At 41.5% G+C, this 23,173-nt stretch overlaps 1 protein-coding gene across 8 annotated transcripts in view; it reads right to left on the reverse strand.

Moving 5' to 3' along the window:
* Positions 1–23,173, reverse strand: part of PARD3B (par-3 family cell polarity regulator beta) — a 2,038,921-nt gene that overhangs the window by 1,007,985 nt on the left and 1,007,763 nt on the right. For all 8 annotated transcript variants that reach the window (XM_077271962.1, XM_077271960.1, XM_077271958.1 and 5 more), the window contains one exon: positions 7,461–7,580. In XM_077271962.1, coding sequence (XP_077128077.1) covers positions 7,461–7,580 — 120 coding nt within the window. The remainder of the gene's footprint in view (positions 1–7,460; positions 7,581–23,173) is intronic.

The raw sequence follows: 23,173 nt of genomic DNA on the forward strand, positions 1-23,173 counted from the left end.
ATGGGGTTCATGTGCAGGTTGATTAGTGTTACTAACCTGGCTGGCACCCATACTTAATCATGCGCTGCAGGTAGAAAATGATCTTTATTCTGCCAGTCACAGGGGTGCTGTGAGTCACGGCTCTGAGAATACAGAGCAGAGTCTGTAACCATGGCCCTGGCCATAACTGAAAACCAGCCCCAATGCAGAGCCAGTGTCAGTCAGGGCTGGGGGCACGGTTACAGCTGCCCCCTGTATTCTCAGAGTGGTGACTGAACCAGTGGCGGGCCCCCGTGACTAAAACCAAAAAGTTGATGGGGATAATAAACTTCATTTTCTCCTCGCATTGTTCAACTAAGTGCGGGTGTCTGACAGGTTAGTAACGCCATTAACCTGCATATTAACCCCGTGCGGGTGTCTGACAGGTTAGTAACGCCATTAACCTGCATATTAAAACCATATCTGAAAGTTAATAGAGGCTTTTCTGGTCACAGGATCCCTTTAAGGGGAAAGGGTTCCCTGAACTAAAGAACTGCCTCTGCTTTTGAGCACTGTCATTTAAAAAAAAAAAATCTCAATTAAAAAAATACACAAAACGGGAAATAGAAAATGACAGACGCTGTTAAGTACTATGTATCAGTGCCCACATAACAGTGATTCCTGACCCTAGATCCTCAGCTAAATATTGAGATATAAATCACATTAAGACTATAGCAAAAATTCTTGAAGACTTTCAAGTCCTCTTCCCTCGACAGATGGCACAAACTTGTCTGTGTGTCAGACTACTATTAATAAACAAGACTGTCTTTTTTAAAAGTGTAGAACATGTTCCTGTTAACTGCCAAGTACTGAACTGACGTGAGAATCTGAAAAGTGAAAACTGAATCTCCATGTTTTACAATATGATGGATTGAACAGCTGAACCTGTCACGATGTACTGCTCAAGGATGTGGGCACAAGACATTTTCTTTCAGAAATGTGAATTTGGCATGTCAAACACACAGCTTTCCTATAAACAAATGTTAATTTTTCCTTATTAACGGCCAGCAGATTCCAGTACAACATGTGAGTACACATTTCATACTATAAGAAGCTATGAGATCAGCTATACCGCAGGGTCCCCATCATATCAGAGCTTCTAGTGCGTTCAGGAGGCAGGGTGTAACGAAAGGGACAGCAGATGGGAAAAATACTCAACCAAACCGGATTGTAGGTAAATCAGAAGTTACTATGGCAACCAAGACAAAGCTGGCAAAATGCCCTCTCCCCACTGATCCAACATCCAATGGTTTATCACTCCAGTTCATGTTACTATTGGCTGAGTGTTTCATTCCCAGCATGGAATGGTTTACTTCCACAGTCGTTATTGGTAAGTGCTCTCGTGCTTCAGTCTCTGGTTTGATGTCCCGGTGTTTGCAGCCTAATGATTTGGGAGCTTGCAATTTTGTGATCAGTTCAATTTGACAGCTAACGTGTTCTTTGGAAAATGACAAAATGTCTGTTAGATGACTGATATTGAATTCTATAAAAAATGGAGGAGCAATGGATGCTGTTAAATATCCGATTCATCTGCTTCCTACATTCTAATGCACAAAAGCACAGTGAAAAAATGGAAAAAAACAAAAACTTGCGTAACACCTGTTTATCAGCATAGTCTACTTTGGTTTTCAAGTTTTTTTTAAATTTACAATAATAAAATGCTTTAGGCAGGTATTGAAAAATGCTGCAAAGTATGAATGCTTTCAGATATAGAATTGTTAATAGTTTGTTTTTTTATCAATTAAAGTTCAAAATGGATGAACAAAAAAAATTCTAAATCAATATTTGGTGTGACCAGCTTTTATCTTTAAAACAGCATCAATTCTTCTAGGTACACATACAAAGAGTTTTTGAAGGAATTTGTCCGAGAAGTTGTTCTACGTATCTAGGAGAACTAACCACAGTTCTTCTCTGGATGTCGCTTGTGCAAATTCTTCTTTCTCTTCATGTAACCCCAGACTTGATGATGTTAAGATCAAGGTTCTGTGAGGGCCAAATCATCACTAACAGAACTCTCTTCTTAATGACATTGGCTACATGTTTGGGGTCTTTGTCCTGTTACATAATACATTTGGAGTTAACTAGAAACCTCTATGGCTGATACTGCATGATGCCTAAGTATCTGCTGTATTTTTCAGCACTGAGGACACCATTAATCCTGACCAAATCCCCAAGTTCATTTTGTGAACTGTAGCTCCAGACTTGCAAGAATACTCCACCATGCTTTACTATTGCCTACAGGCACTCATTATTATAGCAGCCCTTCAAAACACAAACTGGTTTCTATTACATCCAAATATTTCTCATTTTGACTCATCAGTCCAGATCACCTGCTGCCATTTTTCTACATCCCAGTTTCTATGTTTTCATGCATAGTTTAGTTACTTGGCCTTGTTTCCATGTCAAACGAGATAAAACTATGACCTAACCTGCTGATCCAGAAGAAGGCAAAAACCCATGATAAAGATTATAATTTCTCTGTATTCCTTCTCAAAGCCACATATGGTAATAAGACTAGTTTCTTGGATCAACATCAAGAAGATGGATATAGCTGGGTCCCACTGGTTGCTGTCAGTTCTAAGATAATGGCACTACTGATCATGATACAGTACTAAGTTTCTTTGATCGACCACTGTATCTACGATACTCAATTATCCTGGTTTCTTAGGTTGCTTCAAAAGAACTTTAACAGCACACCTTGAAACTCTCGTATGCTTTGACATCTTTGCCTGGGACATACCTTGGTGATGCAGTGTAATTACATTGTGCCTTTTCCACTGTGCGCAGTCTCGCCATGCAGTATGACCTGTGAAATGACACTGTCTTCATGACCTAACATTTGTAGGAGAGTTTGGCTGTTCCTCACCCAGTTTACAGCCTTATTCACAGCTGTTTCTGTTTTGGTTAATGATTTTGTTTCACCCTACATATAAAAATGATGAGCACACTTCTACTTTTTAAATCATTCTTATTTTGCTGCTTTTTTTCCACAACTGCCTGAAACTTTGGCAGTCTTGTATTTTAGAAGTTAAGAGTTACCCTTCACTGTTATGTTCTACAATGCACAAGGTACATAAATCTGAAACTGCTCCTGAAAAAGGATAACTCGCTCATGGATTTCTAAACATTCAGAACTTTTTCACTTTCCAAACAACAAATCTGTTTGAGCTGCTTATTACAAATCCATAGCTTCTTCATTTTCCAGAGAGAAAACTTATTGCTGCTCCTAAAAAGGGATACTTATAGGAAGGCTAGCTAAATAGTGCTTGTTCACATTAGAAATAGCAAACCTATTGCTGATCTAAAAAAAAAATAGATAACTGTTGAAAAATAAGCTATTATTATTCCTTTTATAAACAACAAATCTGTTGCTACTCCACAAAACTGGATCATTTTTGGACCAAAATGGACCATGGCTTCTTCCGTGCAGCATCACCTCTATATAAAATACATGCAACTAGGGCATGGATAATTTTTGGATCAGTTTTACATTTTAAGAAGCATAAAAGGTCTGTTATTGCAGCGTATTATTAAACAGACTGTTCGTTACCACTAGTTACCCTAAGATATATATGTTAAGGTCACTTTTCTTTTTCAATGGCTGTGTTGTTATTAAAGAGCTTGAAAGGGAATACAGTACAGTACTGGGATACCCCCAAGTGTTCAGCAAATGAATGCATTCCAAAACTTGTAATATATGGCAAATCAATTTTTGGGAGGTAAATTTGATGACACTGATGAATTCAAGTTTCAAAACATTCACTTATCTTTAGAATACAGGACCCCTTTATTTATATGTTCTCTGATCAGACTCAGATTTACCTAAAGGCATAATAAGCACCTGCTTGTAAGCAGCCTAGGGGCGAATCATACTTTTGGAAAATTTAGGTGTCAAAATACATTTGATCATCAATCTGCAGTCATATAATAATTGCTTTAAATCAGGAGCAGATCTAGAGAAATACAAGTATAAAAATGAAGAGAGACCCCAGGCAGAGGGGCCGGGGAATCACAGGGAAGAGAAGAACTAGTGTACAGTCCAGCCCCTGTGCATCGAAATCCAAACAAAAACTTCAAATGCTGACTACACAACAACAAAGTGGATTTCTTCACCAAAGGTATCAATTTCACCTGCATTACAGCACCATTACAGCCATGTCTTTACTTCATGTTACATAATTATGCTGAAAGGTTTTCTTAAAATTCATGAAAAGAAAGAAGTCTTGCCTGAGCTAATGAACCCCCATAATGCCCATGAATGTTTTATGACTAGTGCACATTTAAGGACTCTTGTCTAATACAAGAATTGATTCTGCATTAAAACGAACAGCAATTTGTATAAATCTTAAATGTTTTTAGCTTGTCTTAGGTATTGCTCCTGAAGAATTCCTTCCCTTCAGTGACACTTTCCTCTAAAATCAATTTTCAGTCTTCAATGCAGTCTTTTTTTTCCCGAATATGTCCATTCTTGCCCCACCAACTGTAGATGCTTCTTTTAACCTATATTCCATCATATTCATCATGATATAGCTACATGGATATACATTGTGCAAAGCCTACTATAAAAAGAAAGTAAGGTTTTACCTGTAACTTGACATGGAAAAATATTCTGTTAGTAAAACAAAGCACTAAGAGTTTATTGTCTAAACTATAGGTACGCAGCTCAAACTGGGAATTGTGATTTACTGTCTAATTTATACTAAGGTGGCTTTTCAATCTGTTCAGAAAGATTTCAGCTGCATGCAAATATAAGTGAATGACTGTTTTACAACCCATAGAGCTATTTGGAATTATACTATGCACTCCCTTTAAGGCTGGCAGTGATTCATCTTGGAATATATTTTATCCTAAGAGTTGTGAATTCTAGAGTTTAAGCTATTAAATCCACTAGTCCAAAATACAGCAATAGTTAGTAAATTTATAGTGCAAAACAAGCACAGCTACAGGTTATTAAGTGTTATATCCAATGCATTTTACATTTCTTTTGTGCATTCTATCGAAAATGACATTATTGATTTTAGTATGAACTTGATGCAGAAATAGAGTCTTTAAAAGTGTGGCCAATCCACCCCGCTATCTCTGCGTGTTTAAAAATCAATTAATCTACTTGACCATAAGTTTTTATTAGCAACTTGGCCTTTTGTGTACCGCTGATATTCTTGAGAAACTTAGAATGTGAAGCAGATCCAGGAGTCAAATACAATACCTTTAGGAACATGGTTTAACAGGAATGATTTTTATTCTGGTGTATACATGTTGATTAACACATTTTAATGTATATAGCTGACTACATAAAGGCATATCACATAGGGAAAAATGTAGAACTAAAGGGAATGACTCATTGCTTGTGTTATTACCATGACAGTCCATACCCAGACCTATCATTTCTTACTACAAAGACAATCCAGACCTGGTCCTATCATTCCTTATTACCATGACATTCCAGACCTAGTCCTTTCATTCCTTATTAGAATGACAGTCCAGACCCAGTCTAGTCCTATCATGCCATATTACCATGACAGTTCAGACCTAATCCTATCAAACCATATTACCATAACAGTCCAGACTTAGTCCTACCATTCCTTACTACCAAGACAGTCCAGACCTAGTCCTATCATTCCTTACTACCATGACAGTCCAGACCTAGTCCTATCACTCCTTACTACCATGACAGTCCAGACCTAGTCCTATCACTCCTTACTACCATGACAGTCCAGACCTAGGCCTATCAATCCTTACTACCATGACAGTCCAGACCTAATCCTATCATTCCTTACTACCATGACAGTCCAGACCTAGGCCTATCATTCCTTACTACAATGACAGTCCAGACCTAAGCCTATCATTCCTTACTACCATGACAGTCCAGATTTAATACCATGACAGTCCAGACCTAGTATTATCACTCCTTACTACCATGACAGTCCAGACCTAATCCTATCATTCCTTACTACCATGACAGTCCAGACCTAGGCCTATCATTCAAGCACAGTCAGGTCTTTGCTGCCTAATGTCTATTCTATGAAACTATACTAGTGAAACTGTATTGCTGTACATATATAATGTTGGATAAAGAAATAAAATATCACTGAATACAGCTAAATATGCATACTAATATGTATGAATGTGGAATACAGAGCAGCTGCTAGAAACTTCAGCTCATCTCTGAGAAATATGTGAAGAAAATGGAACATGAAAAATCAATTTGCCAAATGTATAATTTCCTTGGGAACAGCCACAATTGATATTAGATAAATAGCAGATCATGCCATTATTGCTGCCATTATTATACTGCTAGATTCTTCCATCGAAATGGTGATATGAGGGCTTTTTTATTGCGGTAAGTTGTATTATTCAATACCACTGTACATATACAGTAACCTACTTTAGGCACAGTGTGTATTTTTGGTTCTAGAAATCTAATAACGTCTATAATTGGTTTGTCATCTAGTATTGATAAGAAACCTCCCCATTTTAACAGAGCGATAATAGGGAGTTTACAGGTGGCAGAATTATAGTGAATTCTGTAGCTGTTTGCGTACCAATTGCCAGTTTTATCTCAAAAACATTAAACATCTCAAAAACACATTTTTGCAAGAAATGCAGTGTTTAAAACCACCCTAATGATGCTTTCTGACATGCTGAAAGATCTCTTTGTCTGACTCATCTGATTATGATCTGGGTGTATTCACGCTGTAAAGGAATATTGCAGAATTTGCCACGATTTTCACAAAATTGCAGCAAATCATGATATGAATGGACCAGGTGAATATACCCTTCGAGAATAGGGGCTGAAACCACAGATCTTGTGTTGTTCTCATGGAGGCCTTGATAATGTACAAAAACCATGATTTACAGAGTGCTCATATCTCCTATACAAGGACAAAGGAGGGGAGTAACAGGCAATGCGAGTGGACATAGGATCTACATAAAAAATTATGTAATAACTTTTCTAGTCAATTCATTGTTTCTAGATAAACTATTCACATGGGTTATCTGAGCTCAGACCAAAAGTCTGCTGTCAATCTATGTATAGCAGAATTGTGACCGTGTGTGCGAGCAGGTGGTTATGTGTCCACATCTACGGTCATGTGAAATTAGATGAGAGTAGTTGTCAGAAGACAGCAACTATGCAAATCACGTATCTGGGGTCAAGTGACCAACCGCTTGCACTTGGGATACGGGGGGAAATGTGACTACATGCACACCGCCCAGTCACAATTTGACACCCTGAAGTTCCATAGCATGACTGCCCACTTTTGTTCTGAGGCCAGACATCTCCTTTAATTCAAAACAGTTTAAATTAAAGAAAAAAAAACTTTTTAATTGCTGGTGACTTGAATGTCATTGGCTTACCTAAGAAAAGCTACTGTAATAAGGAAGATTAATTCTAGCCCATAAGAAGCACTCGCTCACATACGGTCTTGTGCCCTCAATCTTACCTCTCGCGTTCCTCTCTCATTTTATCAACTTCCTGATCCTCCTCTCTCACCGTGCCAGGTCTCAAGCTTCCTTTTTGATCCATTTTTCCTCCTTTGTCATCTTTATTCTTTTTTCCAAACCTAAAAATTTAAATAAAGAATTTAACTGATATGTCCTTCAACAATATGTAACATTACTTAAAGACCTTGTGTGAAAACCCAGCTGCTCTAACACAAGATAGATAGAGGAAACTAGAGATCGGCCAACAAGCGCTTATTGTTCCAGGAACTTATTTTGACAAGCATCCAACAAGAGTGAGGAAGTGCTTCCAAGCTCAGCACCGAGAAAGATTTCTGCCTATATTTAGGTCCAGAGCTGCTTTAATGCCTCAATGTAATTTTATTGACTAAAAAATGAAACACAAAAGCTGTTAATGCTGAAAAACCATTTGCTGCACACAAACCCGTCCAAGTTATACTTTTATATCAGCAAAACAAAGAATTAAAGAAAGTCAAGGAATGAAGCCGGCTGTTAGCAGGAGCCTAATGCAACATTAGTTTTGCCACTTCTGATGAGAAAATTAGAAAAGCACATTTATAGCAGTGACTTTGAAAGCTCCAGCAGTGACTGAAAAACATACCTGGGACTAATTATTTACCCACTCACTTGTCAGCTTTTAATTTCTTGCCCCTTGTTTAGTCTAATTAATCACAAATTTGAATAGAGCTGTTACCTTCTCTTTACTTCTCTGTCATTACAGACAATAAATTACTGCTATCAGCAGGCTATTTCAATAAAGAGTCACCATACTAGGCTTAGACGCAAAGTCTTTTTCTAAACTATGCAGAGTATGAAACACAATACACGGAATGACTGAAAAATATTGTTCTTAAAGTGTTTGTCCTCTGCTAGGACAACCTCTTCTCATTTTCCATATTTGGCCCTGCTAAAATAAAAACACCTATACTCATCTCCCGTGCCAGCACAGTTACAGCGGTGTCAGAGCTTACATGAGGTTGCAACGTCACACAAGCCCTGCGCCTCAATAAGCACCGGTGTCACTGTCCCCGCTTTCAGACATAAGAAGCTGGCCGCGCATTTCCTCTTATACATTCAATGGTGAGGACAGTGATGCCAGCACTGACTGGTCGTAGGGCTCATGTGAAGTAACAACCTCACGTGAGCCCTGGGAACATGAGTGCCGACCGTTGGAACGGCACCGGCACAGGACGCGAAGATAGGTGTTTTTACTTTACGGGGGCTAAACATAAGTAATGAGAAGGAAGTGCCTCCTAATATTCAAGTTCCTGTGAAAATAAATAAATAAGTAAAAATAGAATTGTGCTATATTTACCACATACCACATTAGAAACAGTGACAGAAACACTTTTTCCAGTGTGTATATTTTTATGCAGGATTAACAGCACCCTATAAAGGAGTTCACTCAACATGACAACCTTCCTATGCAGGCGGCCAGAAATTAACTGATCAGCTGATGGATCAGATTTTACAAAACTCTGGTAAACAACTATTATTTTTGGGGAAGCTCCAAATGACCAGATGCAGCAGGGGGGATTTATTATTATATGGCTGCCATTCAATTAGATGGACTAAGTCCACATAAACTAGAGCTGCTGTTGGTAGAGGCTCTCCAATTTATTACACATGGTCCTGAAAAGTGGACCCAATTCTATGACATTCATATACCTAATATTGCTGATGGATGGTGTTTTTATTCTCAAGAGTCAACTTGCTTCTTTTTAGCAAAGTGATATTGAGATGTAACATTCGCGATTTTTCAAAATGGTTCAACTAAAAACAACAAAACTTAAGGACACTTCCTCGAAGACTAAACTTACATACTTCTATAAATTCTGCAGAAATAAATCTTTTAAGTGTGTATTAAAAGTGTGAAATCATTTTTTTTGGGGATGTCTTAAAGTGGGGTCTACCATTTTTTTTCACTGGAAAAATACTTTAAAAAATGACATTGAAAAATGATTTCCAATGTACAAGATAAGTTTGTTAGAGAGCACTAACTGTTCTGAATTTTTTCTGAGCGGCAATGGCAAGGTGACATTAACCCTTTATTACCCCATATCCCACCGCTACAGGGGAGTGGGAAGAGAGAGGCTAAGTGCCAGAATAGGCACATCTTACAGATGTGCCTTTTCTGGGGTGGCTGGGGCAGATGTTTTTAGCTGGGGGGGCAATAACCATGGTCCCTCTCTAGGCTATTAATATCTGCCCTCAGTCACTGGCTTTCCCACTCTGGCGGAGAAAATTGTGCAGGAGCCCACGCCAGTTTTTCCGTCATTTAACCCTTTGTTTTAACAGCTAGAGCCCCCAAATTTTGCACACAGACTCTACTAACATTATTAGTGAGGAATATGCAAAAAAACCGGGATATGAAATGCTTTACTGTATGTAAACCAAGTCTCATATCCTGTCGGGTTTGATAAGGAGATAACAAAAGCCGGCAATTGAATTATTGAATTACCGTCTTTTATGCTATCTAGCTCTGTATGTTATATATATATATATATATATATATATATATATATATATATATATATATATATATATATATATATATATACTAGATTGTGGCCCGACTCTAACGCATCGGGTATTCTAGAATATGCATGTCCCTGTAGTATATGGACAATGATGATTCCAGAATTCGCGGCAGACTGTGCCCGTCGCTGATTGGTCGAGGCAACCTTTATGACATCATTGTCGCCATGGCAACCATTATGACATCTACGTTGATACTGTGCCCGTCGCTGATTGGTCGAGGCCTGGCGGCCTCGACCAACCAGAGACGCAGAATTTCCATTATGACATCATCGTCGCCATGCTGTGCCCGTCGCTGATTGATATATAAATATATATATAGACTGTATATATGTTTTTACGAATATTTGAGCCCACAGATCCATTATATGTCCATTTTGCAAGGTTGCGAGAAAAAAACGAAGTACGGATGCCATACGGAGGATGACATGCGTAAAATACGCAGCCACACCCTGCCTACGGATGACATTCGGATCACTGTTTTGGGATCATTTCTGCGTATTACGACTGTAAAAAACGGACCGTATTTCCCTACGCTGAGTGTGACGCCGGCCTTATTGTGAGGGCTACGTGAATAGTATTTTAAACTCATGCATATTAGAGAATTGGATTGTTCTAAATTTAAAAATAAATAAAATAATAAAGCTGACCTCTAAATAACTACGGATCAAAATCACAGCTTGTGGAAACTGATATAAAATCTGAGTGTGTGCAATGATTTGCAATAATAAGGTTTAACCTTTTAATTAGTCTTTTTTTGCACAAGAGCTGTAACCTCTCAGGCAGCCATACGTGTCTTCAGAAACTTGTTATCTAGTGACATTTTTGCACCATAATAACCTTAAACATTTAAAAAAAGAAACTAGATAAGAGCACATGGATTATTAAAATTTCACACCATGCTAAAAAATGGGGAGGGGTGTGGGGTAAAATGTTTCAAAAGCTAATTTATGCCTGGAGATGAACAGATCACCAGTTAAGGTAAATGCTTAAAGCTAGCCTCCGGTGATTATAGTCTTTTTGTGCAAATTATAGCACTGAGGATGTGTGTCTGTTTTATGACTTCCAGGTCATATTATCTCACTTCATTATTTATAAGGTCTAGTTGTCACTTTCTGCATAACTAAATCTTAAAAGGTATCACATGAAAGCCTGTGCCATTTGGGGATAATGTCATTGGTTAATTTATGCATCTGTAATCAGAGGAAAAGTAGACCAATCTCACCATGCACTTCTCAAAGGCTATTAAGTAAATTTAATACTAGGCTAATATTAAGCAGTATAAGCACTTTTTTAACCTCAACTAAAAGTATGAAAAAAATGAAAACAAAAGTAACTATAGGATGAGCAATGAAAGCAGGGGCAAAAGGAAGGAAAGGTCCAGGGTGGAACAATATCTATGTGATATGGTAATTCCCACACTGTACTGTACATAGTGAAGCCAACAGAAGATACTATACAGAGCGTCACAATCTGCAAATGTAAGGCCGGTTGTGTTCTGTATAGTATCTCTCACTCATAAAGAACACTTAGAGGTTTAAAGGGGCTGCCCGACAGTATTTTTTTTTTATTAGGCAAAGATTGATTAAAAATAATTAACAGAAACATTTCCCCCCTCCCCCAGCACCCCATGGATCCAGCGTAGGCTGTTCTGACTCCAGAAACGGTGTCTGCTCTATTTGGACGTTACAAAACCGCTACAGCCTGTGACTGGCTGCAGGGGTCAGGAGGCTAGAAGAGCACCTCATTAGATGTTTCCCTGTCTGAATACCTCGTTAATACACTGTAAGGGTATGTGCACACGTTGCAGATTTTGATGCATTTCCTCAGTGCAGAGTGCACATCCGTAGTGCACACAATGTTAATGAATAGGAAATGCAAAAACGCTGTGCACATGCTAAGAAAATTCTGCGCGGAATCACAGCGGTTTAATTTCCGCAGCATGCCAATTCTTTTTGCAGATCCGCAGGTACGGTTTCCATTCTGGCATATGTAAGAACAAAAAAAAAAAAGTTCAGTGATGAGGCAAACTTTTTTGGGTGGGCCACTTATATAGATACACCTAAATAACATGGGGATAGTGATAGTTTCCTTGCGTAGGGTGTCTTGCATTGAAATCTGCTGCAAAGAAACGGATAGTGCGTTCACCAGACATCAACACTATTTCTATCCACTCCTCACGTGTTAAAGGGACTCTGTCACCTGAATTTGGAGGGAACAATTTGCAGTCATATGGGCGGGGTTTTCGGGTGTTTGATTCACCCTTTCCTTACCCGCTGGCTGCATGCTGGCTGCAATATTGGATTGAAGTTCATTCTCTGTCCTCCATAGTACACGCCTGCATAAGGCAAGATTGTCTTGCGCAGGCGTGTACTACGGAGGACAGAGAATGAACTTCAATCCAATATTGCAGCCAGCATGCAGCCAGCGGGTAAGGAAAGGGTGAATCAAACACCCGAAAACCCCGCCCATATGACTGAAAATTGTTCCCTCCAAATTCAGGTGACAGAGTCCCTTTAACCTCTGCGACATGTCAATGGCTGTAAACAAAGAGAAACTTGTAAATAACTCATGAAAGAATAAAGTTACGTTAAAAGCAAGCACACCATTGTTTTTCTTGTGAAATTCTCAATAAGTTTTATGTGTCACATGACCCTCTTCCCATTGGAAAAAATGAAGTTGGATCCAAAATGGCCAACTTTAAAATGGCCGCCATGGTCACCATCCATCTTGAAAAGTTTCCCCCTCCCATATACTAATGTGCCACAAACAGGAAGTTGATATCACCAACCGTTCACCTTTTATTTAGGTGCATCCATATAAATGGCCCACAATTTATATGTATATACATATATATATATATATATATATATATATATATATATATATATATATATATATATATATATATATATATATACACACACACACATATATATATATACACACACACATATATATATATATATATATATATATATATATATATATATATATATATATATATATATATATATATATATATATATATATATATATATATATATATATATATATATATATACACAGTACAGACCGAAAGTTTGGACGCACCTTCTCATTTAAAGATTTTTCTGTATTTTCATGGCTATGAAAATTGTACATTCACACTGAAGGCATCAATACTATGAATCAACACATGTGGAATTATATACTTAACAAAAAAGTGTGAAACAACTGAAATTATGTCTTATATTCTAGGTTCTTCAAAGTAGCCACCTTTTGCTTTGATGACTGCTTTGCACACCCTTGGCATTCTCTTGATGAGCTTCAAGAGGTAGTCACCGGAAATGGTTTTCACTTCACAGGTGTGCCCTGTCAGGTTTAATAAGTGGGATTTCTTGCCTTATAAATTGGGTTGGGACCATCAGTTGTGTTGAGCAGAAGCCTGGTGGATACACAGCTGATAGTCCTACTGAATAGACTGTTAGAATTTGTATTATGGGAAGAAAAAAGCAGCTAAGTAAAGAAAAACGAATGGTCATCATTACTTTAAGAAATGAAGGTCAGTCAGTCTGAAAAATTGGGCAAACTTTGAAAGTGTCCCCAAGTGCAGTGGCAAAAACCATCAAGTGCTACAAAAAAACTGGCTCACCTGAGGACCGCCCCAGGAAAGAAAGACCAAGAGTCACCTCTGCTTCTGAGGATAAGTTTATCAAAGTCACCAGCCTCAGAAATCGCAAATTAACAGCAGCTCAGATTAGAGACCAGGTCATTGCCACACAGAGTTCTAGCAGCAGACACATCTCTACAACAACTGTTAAGAGGAGACTTTGTGCAGCAGGCCTTCATGGTAAAATAGCTGCTAGGAAACCACTGCTAAGGACAGGCAACAAGCAGAAGAGACTTGTTTGGGCTAAAGAACACAAGGAATGGACATTAGACCCGTGGAAATCTGTGCTTTGGTCTGATGAGACCAAATTTGAGATCTTTGGTTCCAACCACTGTGTCTTTGTGTGACTCAGAAAAGCTGAACGGATGGACTCTACATGCCTGGTTCCCACCGTGAAGCATGGAGGAGGAGGTGTGATGGTGTGGGGATGCTTTGCTGGTGACACTGTTGGGGATTTATTCAAAATTGAGGGCATACTGAACCAGCATGGCTACCACAGCATCTTGCAGCGGCATGCTATTCCATCTGGTTTGCGTTTAGTTGCAACATCATTTATTTTTCAACAGGACAATGACCCCAAACACACCTCCAGGCTGTGTAAGGGCTATTTGACCACGTAGGAGAGTGAAGGGGTGCTACGCCAGATGACCTGACCTCCACAGTCACCAGACCTGGACCCAATCGAGATGGTTTGGGGTGAGCTGGACCGCAGAGTGAAGGCAAAAGGGACAACAAGTGCTAAGCATCTCTGGGAACTCCTTCAAGATTGTTGGAAGACCATTCCCGGTGACTACCTCTTGAAGCTCATCAAGAGAATGCCAAGAGTGTGCAAAGCAGTCATCAAAGCAAAAGGTGGCTTGTTGTGAATTCCGTTCTCGAACTCCCTCCTGTGGTCATGAATGGTACTTCGGTGAGTTCTGCCCGTGGACTCCCTCTGGTGGCTGTGAGTGGAGCTGCTGGTTCTGAAATTCCTTCTCCAGCTGCCCTCGTTTAGGGCTAGGCTGGATTCTCTATTTAACTCCACTCAGATCGTTACTCCATGCCAGCTGTCAATGTTCTAGTACTGGTTCAGATCTCTCCTGGATCTTTCTGAGGACCTGTCTACTCCAGCACAAGCTAAGTTCCTGCTTGTTCATTTGTTACATATGGTTTTTCTTGCTAAGTTCTAGTCCAGCTTGCTATCATGAAACTACCTGGCTAGCTGGAAGCTCTGGGGGTGCAGAGTGGCACCACCGCATCGTGAGTCGGTGCGGGGGTATTTTTTGCACACTCTGCGTGTTTTTTTTTGTAGCTTTTTGTGCTGACCACAAAGATCCCTTTCCTATCCTCAATCTGTTTAGTTAGACTGGCCTCTCTTTGCTAAAGCCTATTTCATCCTGTGTTTGTGATTTCCTCTTATCTCACAGTCAATACTTGTGGGGGGCTGCTTTTACCTTTGGGGAAATTTCTCTGAGGCAAGTGAGGCTTTGTTTCCTTTCTTTAGGGGTAGTTAGCTCTTAGGCTGTGAAGAGGCGTCTAGGCAGAGTCAGGCACGCTCCACGGCTATTTCTAGTTGTGTTGATAGGAGTAGGGTTTGCGGTCAGCAGAGTTCCCATTTCCCCAGAGCTCGTCCTGATTCTGTGTTTAACTATCAGGTCATTCCTGGTGCACCTAACCACCAGGTCCATAACAGTACAGCTGGCCCACAAAGTGTTAATGCATCTCAATAGAGGGAAAAGAGAAGTTCTGAGACCATTTTTTTTTTCTCTGCAGTGTGTTTTGCCTTTCTTTTCCCCTTAAACTCTGGGTGGTTCAGAACTTAGGTGTGGATATGGACATTAAAGGTCTGTCCTCTAGTGTAGATCAACTCGCTGCAAGGGTACAAAACATTCAAGATTATGTAGTTCAGAATCCTATGTTGGAGCCTAGAATTCCAATTCCTGATTTGTTTTCTGGGGATAGATCTAAATTTCAGAATTTCAAAAACAATTGTAAACTGTTTCTTGCTCTGAAACCCCGCTCTTCTGGTGACCCTATTCAGCAAGTAAGAATCATTATTTCTATGTTGCGTGGCGACCCTCAAGACTGGGCATTCGCCCTGGCGCCAGGAGATCCTGCATTGCGTAATGTAGATGCCTTTTTTGTGGCGCTGGGTTTGCTTTATGATGAACCAAATTCTGTGGATCAGGCAGAGAAAATGTTGCTGGCTTTGTGTCAGGGTCAGGATGAAGCGGAGGTATATTGCCAGAAGTTCAGAAAGTGGTCTGTGCTTACTCAGTGGAATGAGTGTGCCCTGGCAGCAATTTTCAGAAAGGGTCTTTCTGAAGCCCTTAAGGATGTTATGGTGGGGTTCCCCACGCCTGCTGGTCTGAATGAATCAATGTCCTTGGCCATACAGATCGATCGGCGCTTACGTGAGCGCAAAACTGTGCACCATTTGGCGGTATCCTCTGAGCAGAGGCCTGAGCCTATGCAATGTGATAGGACTTTGACCAGAGCTGAACGGCAAGAACATAGACGTCAGAATGGGCTGTGTTTTTACTGTGGTGACTCCACTCATGCTATCTCTGATTGTCCTAAGCGCACTAAGCGGTTCGCTAGGTCCGTCACCATTGGTACTGTACAGCCTAAATTTCTTCTGTCCATTACTCTGATTTGCTCTTTGTCATCCTATTCTGTTATGGCATTTGTGGATTCGGGCGCTGCCCTGAATTTGATGGACTTAGAGTTTGCCAGGCGCTGTGGTTTTTTCTTGGAGCCCTTGCAGCATCCCATTCCTTTGAGGGGAATTGATGCTATGCCTTTGGCCAAGAATAAGCCTCAGTACTGGACCCAGTTGACCATGTGCATGGCTCCTGCGCATCAGGAGGATATTCGCTTTTTGGTGTTGCATAATCTGCATGATGTGGTCGTGTTGGGTTTGCCATGGCTGCAGGTCCATAATCCAGTATTGGATTGGAAATCAATGTCGGTGTCCAGTTGGGGTTGTCAAGGGGTACATGGGGATGTTTCATTATTGTCAATTTCTTCCTCCACTCCTTCTGAAGTCCCTGAGTTTTTGTCGGATTACCGGGATGTATTTGATGAGCCCAAGTCTAGTACCCTACCTCCTCATAGGGATTGTGATTGTGCTATTAATTTGATTCCTGGTAGCAAGTTCCCTAAGGGACGACTTTTCAATTTGTCTGTGCCAGAACACGCCGCTATGCGGAGTTATATAAAGGAGTCCTTGGAGAAAGGGCATATTCGCCCGTCATCGTCACCATTGGGAGCAGGGTTCTTTTTTGTGGCCAAGAAGGATGGTTCTCTGAGACCTTGTATAGATTACCGCATTCTTAATAAAATCACGGTCAAATTTCAGTACCCTTTGCCTCTACTGTCTGATTTATTTGCTCGGATTAAGGGGGCTAGTTGGTTCACCAAGATAGACCTTCGAGGGGCGTATAATCTCGTGCATATTAAACAGGGCGATGAATGGAAAACAGCATTTAATACACCCGAGGGCCATTTTGAGTACCTGGTGATGCCATTCGGCCTTTCTAATGCTCCCTCTGTGTTTCAGTCCTTTATGCATGACATCTTCCGAAAGTATCTGGATAGATTCATGATCGTATATTTGGATGATATTTTGGTCTTTTCGGATGATTGGGAGTCCCATGTGAAGCAGGTCAGAATGGTGTTCCAGGTCCTTCGTGCTAATTCCTTGTTTGTGAAGGGATCTAAGTGTCTCTTTGGAGTTCAGAAGGTTTCCTTTTTGGGCTTCATTTTTTCCCCTTCTACTATCGAGATGGATCCTGTTAAAGTCCAAGCTATTTATGATTGGACTCGGCCTACATCTGTGAAAAGCCTTCAGAAATTTCTGGGCTTTGCCAATTTTTACTGTCGCTTCATCCCTAATTTTTATAGTGTTGTTAAACCGTTGACTGATTTGACCAAGAAGGGTGCTGATGTGGTGAATTGGTCCTCTGCGGCCGTTGAGGCTTTTCAGGAGTTGAAACGTCGTTTCTCTTCGGCTCCTGTGTTGTGTCAGCCAGATGTTTCGCTCCCTTTTCAGGTCGAGGTTGATGCTTCTGAAATTGGAGCAGGGGCTGTTTTGTCTCAGAGAAGTTCTGATTGCTCTATAATGAAGCCATGCACTTTCTTTTCGAGAAAGTTTTCGCCTGCTGAGCGTAATTATGATGTTGGCAATCGGGAGTTGTTGGCTATGAAGTGGGCATTCGAGGAGTGGCGACATTGGCTTGAAGGAGCCAAGCATCACGTGGTGGTCTTGACAGATCACAAGAATCTGACTTATCTCGAGTCTGCCAAGCGGTTGAATCCTAGACAGGCTCGTTGGTCGCTGTTTTTCTCCCGTTTCAATTTTGTGGTTTCGTACCTTCCGGGTTCTAAGAATGTGAAGGCTGATGCCCTTTCAAGGAGTGTTCTGCCTGATTCTCCTGGGGTTCCTGAGCCGGCTGGTATTCTCAGAGAGGGGGTAGTTCTGTCTGCCATCTCCCCTGATTTGCGGCGGGCGCTGCAGGAGTTCCAGGCTGATAGACCTGATCGTTGTCCAGCGGAGAAACTGTTTGTCCCTGATAGATGGACTAATAGAGTTATCTCTGAGGTTCATTGTTCGGTGTTGGCTGGTCATCCTGGGATTTTTGGTACCAGAGATTTGGTGGCTAGGTCCTTTTGGTGGCCTTCCTTGTCGCGGGATGTGCGTTCTTTTGTGCAGTTTTGTGGGACTTGTGCTCGGGCTAAGCCCTGCTGTTCTCGTGCCAGTGGGTTACTTTTGCCCTTGCCGGTCCCGAAAAGGCCTTGGACGCATGTTTCCATGGATTTTATTTCAGATCTTCCTGTTTCTCAAAGGATGTCGGTCATCTGGGTGGTTTGCGATCGCTTCTCTAAAATGGTCCATTTGGTACCCTTGCCTAAATTGCCTTCTTCCTCTGATTTGGTTCCATTATTTTTCCAACATGTGGTTCGTTTACATGGCATTCCGGAGAACATCGTGTCTGACAGAGGTTCCCAGTTTGTTTCAAGGTTTTGGCGGTCCTTTTGTGCTAAGATGGGCATTGATTTGTCTTTTTCTTCGGCTTTCCATCCTCAGACAAATGGCCAAACCGAACGAACCAATCAGACTTTGGAAACTTATCTGAGATGCTTTGTTTCTGCAGATCAGGATGATTGGGTGACCTTCTTGCCATTAGCTGAGTTCGCCCTTAATAATCGGGCCAGTTCGGCTACTTTGGTTTTGCCTTTTTTTTTGTAATTCTGGTTTTCATCCTCGTTTTTCTTCAGGGCAGGTTGAGCCTTCGGACTGTCCTGGTGTGGATTCTGTGGTGGACAGGTTGCAACAAATTTGGACTCATGTGGTGGACAATTTGACCTTGTAACAAGAGAAGGCTCAACGTTCCGCTAACCGCCGTCGCCGTGTTGGTCCCCGACTTCGTGTTGGGGATTTGGTTTGGTTATCATCTCGTTATGTTCCTATGAAGGTTTCTTCTCCTAAGTTTAAGCCTCGTTTCATTGGTCCTTATAAGATTTCTGAAATTATTAATCCTGTATCATTTCGTTTGGCCCTTCCTGCTTCTTTTGCCATCCATAATGTGTTCCATAGGTCATTGCTGCAGAGATATGTGGTGCCTATGGTTCCCTCCGTTGATCCTCCTGCTCCGGTGTTGGTCAAGGGGGAGTTGGAGTATGTGGTGGAGAAGATTTTGGATTCTCGTATTTCGAGACGAAAACTTCAGTACTTGGTCAAATGGAAGGGTTATGGTCAGGTGGATAATTCCTGGGTTGTTGCCTCTGATGTCCATGCTGCCGATTTTGTTCGTGCCTTTCATTTGGCTCGTCCTGATCGGCCTGGGGGCTCTGGTGAGGGTTCGGTGACCCGTCCTCAAGGGGGGGGGGTACTGTTGTGAATTCCATTCTCGAACTCCCTCCTGTGGTCATGAATGGTACTTCGGTGAGTTCTGCCCGTGGACTCCCTCTGGTGGCTGTGAGTGGAGCTGCTGGTTCTGAGATTCCTTCTCCAGCTGCCCTAGTTTAGGGCTAGGCTGGATTCTCTATTTAACTCCACTCAGTTCGTTACTCCATGCCAGCTGTCAATGTTCTAGTACTGGTTCAGATCTCTCCTGGATCTTTCTGAGGACCTGTCTACTCCAGCACAAGCTAAGTTCCTGCTTGTTCATTTGTTACATATGGTTTTTCTTGCTAAGTTCTAGTCCAGCTTGCTATCATGAAACTACCTGGCTAGCTGGAAGCTCTGGGGGTGCAGAGTGGCACCACCGCATCGTGAGTCGGTGCGGGGGTATTTTTTGCACACTCTGCGTGGTTTTTGTAGCTTTTTGTGCTGACCGCAAAGATCCCTTTCCTATCCTCAATCTGTTTAGTTAGACTGGCCTCTCTTTGCTAAAGCCTATTTCATCCTGTGTTTGTGATTTCCTCTTATCTCACAGTCAATACTTGTGGGGGGCTGCTTTTACCTTTGGGGAAATTTCTCTGAGGCAAGTGAGGCTTTGTTTAATTTCTTCAGGGGTAGTTAGCTCTTAGGCTGTGAAGAGGCGTCTAGGCAGAGTCAGGCACGCTCCACGGCTATTTCTAGTTGTGTTGATAGGAGTAGGGTTTGCGGTCAGCAGAGTTCCCATTTCCCCAGAGCTCGTCCTGATTCCGTGTTTAACTATCAGGTCATTCCTGGTGCACCTAACCACCAGGTCCATAACAGTGGCTACTTTGAAGAACCTAGAATATAAAACATAATTTCAGTTGTTTCACACTGTTTTGTTAAATATATAATTCCACATGTGTTAGGCTACGTTCACATTTGCGGTCAGCGCCGCAGCGTCGGGCGCCGCAGCGGCGCCGCATGCGTCATGCGCCCCTATATTTAACATGGGGGCGCATGGACATGCGTTGTGCTGCGTTTTGCGCCGCATGGCCGCAAGCGTTGGACGCAAGAAACGCATCAAGTTGCATTTTTTTGCGTCCAACTTTCGGCCAAAAACGACGCATGCGGCGCAAAACGCAGCGTTTTAGCGTGCGTTTTGCCGCGTTTTCGTTTGCGTTGTGCGCTGCGGCGCCGACGCTGCGGCGCACAACGCAAATGTGAACGTAGCCTTAATTCATAGTTTTGATGCCTTCAGTGTGAATGTACAATTTTAAGTCATGAAAATACAGAAAAATCTTTAAATGAGAAGGTGTGTCCAAACTTTTGATCTGTACTGTACAGTCATGGCCAAAAGTTTTGAGAATGACACCAAAATTATATTTTCACATGATCTGCTGCCCTCTGGTTTTTATGAGTGTTTGTCTGATGTTTATATCACATACAGAAATATAATTGCAATCATATTATGAGTACCAATAGGTTATATTGACAGTTAGAATGAGTTAATGCAGCAAGTCAATATTTGCAGTGTTGACCCTTCTTCTTCAAGACCTCTGCAATTCTCCCTGGCATGCTCTCAATCAACTTCTGGACCAAATCCTGACTGATAGCAGTCCATTCTTGCATTATCAATGCTTGCATTTTGCCAGAATTTGTTGGTTTTTGTTTGTCCACCCGTCTCTTGATGATTGACCACAAGTTCTCAATGGGATTAAGATCTGGGGAGTTTCCAGGCCATGGACCCAAAATCTCTATGTTTTGTTCCATGAACCATTTAGTTATCACCTTTGCTTTATGGCAAGGTGCTCCATCATGCTGGAAAAGGCATTGTTGGGCGCCAAACTGCTCTTGGACGGTTGGGAGAAGTTGCTCTTGGAGGACATTCTGGTACCATTCTTTATTCATGGCTGTGTTTTTAGGCAAGACCGAGTGAGCCGATTCCCTTGGCTGAGAAGAAACCCCACACATGAATGGTTTCAGGATGCTTTACAGTTGGCATGAGACAAGACTGGTGGTAGCGCTCACCTCTTCTTCTCCGAATAAGCTGTTCTCCAGATGTCCCAAACAATCGAAAAGGGGATTCATCAGAGAAAATGACTTTGCCCCAGTCCTCAGCAGTCCACTCCCTGTACCTTTTTGCAGAATATCAGTCTGTCCCTGATGTTTTTTCTGGAGAGAAGTGGCTTCTTTGCTGCCCTCCTTGAAACCAGGCCTTGCTCAAAGAGTCTCCGCCTCACAGTGTGTGCAGAAGCACTCACACCAGCCTGCTGCCATTCCTGAGCAAGCTCGGCACTGCTGGGAGTCCGATCCCACAGCTGAAACAGTTTTAAGATACGGTCCTGGCGCTTGCTGGTCTTTCTTGGGCGCCCTGGAGCCTTTTTGACAACAATGGAAGCTCTCTCCTTGAAGTTCTTGATGATGCGATAGATTGTTGACTGAGGTGCAATCTTTGTAGCTGCGATACTCTTCCCTGTTAGGCCATTTTTGTGCAGTGCAATGATGGCTGCACGTGTTTCTTTAGAGATAACCATGGTTAACTGAAGATAAACAATGATACCAAGCACCAGCCTCCTTTTAAAGTGTCCAGTGATGTCATTCTTACTTAACCATGACTGATTGATCGCTAGCCTTGTCCTCATCAACACCCACACCTGTGTTAATGGATCAATCACTAAAATGATGTTAGCAGCTCCTTTTAAGGCAGGACTGCAATGATGTTGAAATGTGTTTTGGGGGTTAAAGTTCATTTTCTGGGCAAATATTGACTTTGCAAGTACAGTAATTGCTGCTAAGCTGATCACTCTGACATTCAGGAGTATATGCAAATTGCCATTAGAAAAAATGAAGCAGTAGACTTTGGAAAAATTAATATTTGTGTAATTCTCAAAATTTTTGTCCATGACTGTATATATATATATATATATATATATATATATATACACTCACTGGCCACTTTATTAGGTACACCATGCTAGTAACAGGTTGGACCCCCTTTTGCCTTCAGAACTGCCTCAATTCTTCGTGGCATAGATTCAACAAGGTGCTGGAAGCATTCCTCAGAGATTTTGGTCCATATTGACATGATGGCATCACACAGTTGCCGCAGATTTGTCGGCTGCACATCCCTGATGCGAATCTCCCGTTCCACCACATCCCAAAGATTTCATGTTGTTTACGCCAAATTCTGACCCTACCATCCGAATGTCGCAGCAGAAATCGAGACTCATCAGACCAAGCAACGTTTTTCCAATCTTCTACTGTCCAATTTCGATGAGCTTGTGCAAATTGTAGCCTCAGTTTCCTGTTCTTAGCTGAAAGGAGTGGTACCCGGTGTGGTCTTCTGCTGCTGTAGCCCATCTGCCTCAAAGTTCGACGCACTGTGCGTTCAGAGATGCTCTTAGGCCTACCTTGGTTGTAACGGGTGGCGATTTGAGTCACTGTTGCCTTTCTATCAGCTCGAACCAGTCTGCCCATTCTCCTCTGACCTCTGGCATCAACAAGGCATTTCCGCCCACAGAACTGCCGCTCACTGGATTTTTTTTCTTTTTCGGACCATTCTCTGTAAACCCTAGAGATGGTTGTGCGTGAAAATCCCAGTAGATCAGCAGTTTCTGAAATACTCAGACCAGCCCTTCTGGCACCAACAACCATGCCAC

The sequence above is a fragment of the Ranitomeya variabilis genome, chromosome 7 (assembly GCF_051348905.1).
Source record: "Ranitomeya variabilis isolate aRanVar5 chromosome 7, aRanVar5.hap1, whole genome shotgun sequence".
Taxonomy (NCBI): Eukaryota; Metazoa; Chordata; class Amphibia; order Anura; family Dendrobatidae; genus Ranitomeya; species Ranitomeya variabilis.